General features: G+C 34.8%; 1 protein-coding gene across 3 annotated transcripts in view; it reads left to right on the top strand.

Annotated features, from left to right (window-relative positions):
• The first annotated feature begins 1,240 nt into the window (after positions 1–1,240).
• The window catches only part of LOC106880377 (uncharacterized), a 9,746-nt gene continuing 4,420 nt past the window's right edge, over positions 1,241–6,566 (top strand). The window contains exons 1-2 of one of the 3 annotated variants that reach the window (XM_089366429.1): positions 1,243–2,657; positions 3,574–3,982. In XM_089366429.1, the coding sequence (XP_089222555.1) occupies positions 1,715–2,657; positions 3,574–3,620 (990 nt within the window). In that variant the 5' untranslated portion in view covers positions 1,243–1,714 and the 3' untranslated portion in view covers positions 3,621–3,982. Of the gene's footprint in view, positions 2,658–3,573; positions 3,983–6,566 lie in introns of those variants that run through there. The other 2 variants (XM_014930264.3, XR_016245161.1) reach the window with 2 other exon arrangements.

Below are 6,566 nucleotides of genomic sequence, written 5' to 3'. Positions count from 1 at the left end.
GCAAAGCAAGATTTACATCAGAGGAGCAAATGATGCAAGTTACCAAATGTGGAGACCCCCGACGTGGGACATGTGATTTAATAGGTTTTCACCAAAATTGTAAAATTCAAGAATGGAAAAGAATTAAAGGTGAATGTAAATATGAACTGTAAAAGCAAAAACCTGTTATATTGTATCACATGCCCACGATGTAACAAATATTACATAGGGGAAACAAAAACGAAATTAACAAACCGGGTAAATGTGCACAGACATCAAATAAAATATCCCGTACTTCGATACATAACATGCAGCGATCATTTGGACACCTGTGCACAAGGAGAATTTTCAATTTTCCCTCTTCATAAAATAAATGAAAAAAAACGACCTTCTCCGGAAGGCAAAAGAAGAATATTTCATAAGATTTCTGAGTCCGAAACTAAACCGGAAATAGTCAATAACAACTTTACTTAAAAAAACTTTTACTAGATGTAATAACACGTGCTTAAAAACGTTAAGAACTGCAAGCGCTTAGACATCTGTAAAAGCAAAAGCCAGACACATTTTGTGAAATCTCTTCCCAGAGGTTCTTTTCTTGATTTTAACTCTTTGAGAAAAAATCTTCTCTCCAAATATATATATATATATATATATATATATATATATATATATATATACTTTATTTGTGCATTAAGGCTACCATTGGTTTCATGTTAAGAAAATATCATCAGTTTCTCAAATTTCTCCATGTCATCGGCTTGAAGAATCGTTAAAATATTTTCTTAACATGAAAGCAATGGTAGCCTTAATGCATAGATAGAAAAATTTTATCCACCAATGCAGTGTTGTGCACTCATTCTCATTGTTCGACATTTACGTATACGTGTATATCTATCTATCTATCTATCTATCTATCTATCTATCTATCTATCTATCTATCTGTCTGTCTGTCTGTCTGTCTGTCTGTCTGTCTGTCTGTCTGTCTATCTATCTGTCTGTCTGTCTGTCTGTCTGTCTGTCTATCTATCTATCTATCTATCTATCTATCTATCTATCTATCTATCTCTGTCTATCTATCTCTTTATCATGTTTATAAAAATTACTATAAAATGCTAAGTCAATGTAATTTATCTTCGTTGTCATCATGTGTAAACTACTCTTATAATTATACATTGTTTGTTAGATGAAACGCCTTCACTTCCTACGTCACTTCCGTTTTGAACCGGATGTTAAAGTAGACAGAGTAGGTTTTGTAAAACGTACATCAACAAATCTGTTCATTCTTTGAGAAGTTCTCAAACTGTCGAATTGAAATTCTACAAATCGAAAGGTTAAGATATTTTTACAGCGTTTGTTCTTTTCTGAAGAGTCTGAGAGACAAAAGGCGTGGTGTGATGGCAATTTAAAAAGTGAAATCGAAGTTATGGCCTTGCTGCTTTATCAAGGACATTTACCGTTTGAATTCCCGTTACTGACCGCAACATTTCGCTGTGGTGGAATACTTGTTTATTTATTCGCTTTAAAGATATGACTTTAACCTTCTGACTACAAATGAAGACTGAGAAGTCGCCTTTGACGACGTCGTCACAGTGTGACGTCACTATCAGTTTGACATCACTGCAAAGGCAGTTCATGCCTGCGATATATAATTTCGAAAAAAGACTTCGTTCACTATTTCGATATATGTTTAAAAGTCCTATTTCGAAGTGTCGTACTGCAGAGACAGTTTAACAAAATGGAGATGCAAGTTGTCACGAATACACAGTCTCAGGGGATACATAACATTAGCAAAGAAACCCTGATTAACTGGCTTCAGGAAACTCTTTGCCCAGAAATGAAAGACATTGGTGAACTTGGAAGTGGAACAGACCTTTGTCTTGGAATGGAAATCCTTTTCCCGGGATCACTTTCGCTAAGAAAAGTTCGAATTGGCGGCCTGACGGATTATGATAAATATCACAATTTCAAGTGTCTTCAGTGCATTTTCAATGAACTCGGAATCATCAAAAACATTCCAATGGAGAATATGATGCGGATGACTTTCAAGGACAACTTTTATTTCGGACGATGGTTCAAGTTATTTTTTGAAGCTAATTACGTCGGCCAGCCGTATAGCATCTCTAAGCTTCGTTCAAAATGCCAAGTTCGAAACTTTGTAGACATAGGAAACAAAAGCAATCGGAAGCTGGGCAATATACACGATCGAACAATTGGTCGCCTTAAATTACCGATGGCATTAACAATGAAGCTGCGAACAGATATTACTGGAAGCAGAAAACTCCAAATGGAAAAACGGAAGCTACATCAGAGAATCATCGAGAAATATCACATGGACTCAAAATGTCCTTCATTGTTACTTACCAGACAACCATCTCGGAACTCTTTGATAAAACCATTACTTGACCTAAACCCATCCGAAAGTTTGAATATAATTGAAGAGAACATGAAAAAGCCGGTTAGTTCTCGTAGTGCATCAAAGAGTTATCAAGCTCTGCCTGGTGCTTCGCCCTTCAAAAAAGAAAGGAAACGCAATAAAAAAGGTTCTGCTTCATTATCAGTTTCGGCAATAGAAACGCAGAGTCGCTCACCGCAGTGTGAAACATCAAAGTCACCGACACTGAAGGACGGCACCAGAACGGCACAAACAGGTGACATGGGTTTGACACCTGCTCAAAAAGGTACTCTAAGTAGTAATAATGTAATTTTCTCTCAAACACTGCTCAATGCTCTAGAGCAGGTTAGCAAAGTACTAAATACTATTGTTAAATTTTCCGGTGTAGACTATGAAAATTTGAACGCAAATAAGGAACATACTCAACCAGTATGTCATGTCAAAAAGACGGTGTTTTGACTGCGAGAAATGCGTGAGAGAGAGAGAGAGAGAGAGAGAGAGAGAGAGAGAGAGAGAGAGAGAGAGAGAGAGAGGAGCAAGAGATAAATTGAGAGAGTGAGAGTTGTAAGAGAGAAAAAGTGATCATATCTGATAGAACCACTAATGTTGTTTATGTAGCGTTTCTTGTACTATTCATAAATATATAATTTAGAGATTTAATAAACGATCTCTTGATTCCTGCATGTCTCCAAACACTATTTTGCAATTGTAGAAAGCAATCAGGTCCTTAGCAGATTTCTCTCCTTCCCAACTTCACCAGTCTTGGAAGAACTATAAAAATGGTGCCCTTCCGCCTCATTAAAACAGAAATATCATGGAAGTAGAGCAAAGACAGTTGCTATGTCACAGAGGTAGTAAGGAGAGACAATTAAGGGTTTATTCTTGCCTTTCGTATACAAATTTTCACCAAAAATTCTTCTCAGTTATTCACTTTACTCTTCCATTTTTGACCTCAAACATTTTGATTTAACTTTTTTCTAATGAACCAAATTTCAATTATTTAATCTCTGCACGTAGTTTAAGCCTGGACCATCATTCCTAAAAATGAAAAACGCATTCAATTTGGTTGAGAGCTGAATTAGTGTTGAATCTTAAAAGTGCTCGCGTGTGACTAGAAGTTCGTCTTCAAAAATTATTCACTGTGTGTGAATGATGTATTTTTATAAACAAATATTGAAGCCGAATAAGTTGGATTTTTGCAGAAAATAATGTAATTCTCGAACGCTGTATAACTGCGAAAACATCTTAGAAGATCGGGTAAATCAGAAGATTAAAAAGAACCAAAACATAGCCAGCACAAGTAATCGAACCCAATATCTACCGAAATCCGGCCAAGCGCTGTGTGCCATTAACCCAAGGAACTTTTGACGTCGCATGCTGTCTTTTATAACGCTGTGTTAAAATGTCAAAATTAATTTGCTTTGTTAAAATAATCACCTTTACTTTTTCGTCCCTTAAAGCCACGCCACTTTTTTTTGTAGCTAATATTTTTTGGTGAGGTTTCCATCGTAAGATTCCTCTCGTAGAACTCTTTCGTTTCAACACAGCTATTGAATATTTTTCTTTTGCAATAGCTGCGATATTTTGATTCAAAATAAATTTTGGGAATTACCATTTTCTTCCTTCACTTAAAACCACACTAGGTTTTCACCAAAAGATTTTTCTCAATGGGCACCTTCTTTTAAACCCAATTAATCTTTAATTCTCTTTTAAAATAACTTAGTTTGATTCAAAGCCAATTCTTCGCTTTGTTCTTCCATTTTTGATCTAACTTTTCCCTAATCAACCAAATTTCAATTATTTTATCTTCAAATGTACCATCATTGCTAGAAAAGAATTGCATTCAATTTGGTTAAGAACTGAATTAGTGATGCAGCCTAGCAGTGCTTGTGTGTGTGTGTGTGTGTGTGTGTGTGTGTGTGTGTGTGTGTGTGTGTGTGTGTGTGTGTGTGTGTGTGTGTGTGTGTGTCTGTGTCTGTGCTAAGTACCTTGTTTTGATGAATTGTAAAGGTTAATATAAATGTCCCCTTGTTTTTTTTGTTTTGTTCTATTCTGATCGCATGTTTTATGTTTTTCTTTAACTGTGTCTTATTATTAGTGTATTACATTTTATATGATTTTCTTTTCTTTTTTTTATTCCTTATTTTTATCCTTGTTTACTTTATTTTATTGTTTATATGAGAAGAATTTTTTCATTATGGTGATGGATAACATACTATTCCAGGCAGAACTTCTTGTTATAGAAATAAGCAAATAAGGGCAAATAAAAAACGAGGTACTTTTTTAAAAGTGACCCGAAGAGACGCATTTGCACGTATCATGTATGAAAATTGATTGTACAGCATCTCGCCAGCAAGCACTGCGTTGAAATGATCGTAGTGGACCCGAATAAAGAGTCTCACGAATTCCAGTTTCTGTCTCTCATATTTTTTCTATAAACTCTACGGACACACAGGAATTCCTCAAGTAAATCCAGTGGCATATACCTTCACACTGTTGTTGACATCAGGTAGCCGAATACTGTAGATGGGTTTTAAACAGCATACCACAAGGTTTATACCCGAATATGAAATTATTACTGTGTGTCTGTGTGTGTGTGTGTATTGCAACTCCCGAAATATTCTTTTTAAAATAGGAACTACAGATTGGATAATCTAATCCCTGATATACAGAAAGGCAATATGCTCACGACTGGAAACTTATACCAAGAAATTACGTTAGAGTAATCGAGAATTACGTTAAAATTTGCTTTTGTCAATGCATCTATGCATTAAATAAATAAGAAAAAAAGATTTCCCACAAGTCTTTCTAAGTACATTCGGTTTGCTTAAAAATAATTCGGTGGCTGTTAACATGTAATCACCAATTTATGGCCACACTACTTCATACGTACATGGCTGTTATGGGTTGAAATCTACGTTGTAAATCTATGTTCAAGCGGAAATTTTTTCATATTATTCCAAGGCGTTCTCGCATCAAACAAACGACCAGGGAAGTTAGACTACTGTAAACGCTCCTCAAAATATTTACTATGCTGTTATTTAGACATAATTGTTGATTAGGACCACAATATGTATATATATATATATGCATACACACACACACACACACACACACACACACACACACACACACACACGCACTCAGAAATTCAACACTCAGAATGCACGGGATTATGGGAATGTTGCCCCCTCTAATTTCAAACATCAAAATTCTTTCACTTAATTTCTTTGTATTCTTCGATTCTTTCATGACACTCAATCATCAACAATTTTCATCTTTTTCATAATTTCATACACATAAACACTTTTACATGCTTCGGTGACAATTATACTGTTTTTTTTTTTTTGCTGTGATTTATCTCTGCGACTCTCGGTGTATTGTTCAACATTTCAGTTCTTTGAACAACGTTCGTTCAGTAAGATTCTTTCATTTCATGTTATCCAATGAGCGTTCATAAGATATTCGAACTTATTCCCATTATGCTTATTTATATACCAAACTTTGTCACGTTTTCAACTTACGTACATACATACATACATACATACATACATATATATATATATTAAATAAATAGGTACTGGGGTCGATTCGTTCGACTAAAGTTCTTCAAGGCAGTGCCCCAGCATGGCCGCAGTCTAATGACTGAAGCAAGTAAAAAGTAAATTCCGGATTTAAACCTCGAAAACATTGAATCCGAAACGTACGTTAAAAAAAAGAGTATTAATTATTGTGAGTCAAAATATCGAAGACATTACTATTGTTACAATTAAGCGAACAGATTTAAGTTAATGAAATAACAGTATTAATAATTAGTGCAACACTAATTGCAACAAAGCATCTACGTCAGTTTACTCAGCCTGATATCAGAGTTTTATCTTATGATAATCAATTTTTGGCTCCAAAAAACGAATTAGTTTTCGTTAAAAATTACATTTCAATCGAATCTCATTTCAAAAGAAACACGCATGCAATAATGTCATTGATTTCTTTCGATCATCATTAAAAGTAAATAAGAACGATGCTAATTCTTTTGATGTGACGATATTCAGCATAGACTCTGCAGAATTTTGCAAGCTCATTGGTCATTACATTCTTTTTTTTACATTTCCTATGTAAGTTTAAAATTTACAGTGTGGCTTAGACATTAGTTTTTTTTCTGTTTATTCTGTATTTTTTGTTCACATAGCACAGC

Source organism: Octopus bimaculoides, chromosome 19, assembly GCF_046866305.1.
Source record: "Octopus bimaculoides isolate indiv1 chromosome 19, ASM4686630v1, whole genome shotgun sequence".
NCBI classification, from domain to species: domain Eukaryota; kingdom Metazoa; phylum Mollusca; class Cephalopoda; order Octopoda; family Octopodidae; genus Octopus; species Octopus bimaculoides.
This window is presented reverse-complemented; position numbering and strand designations above follow the sequence as displayed.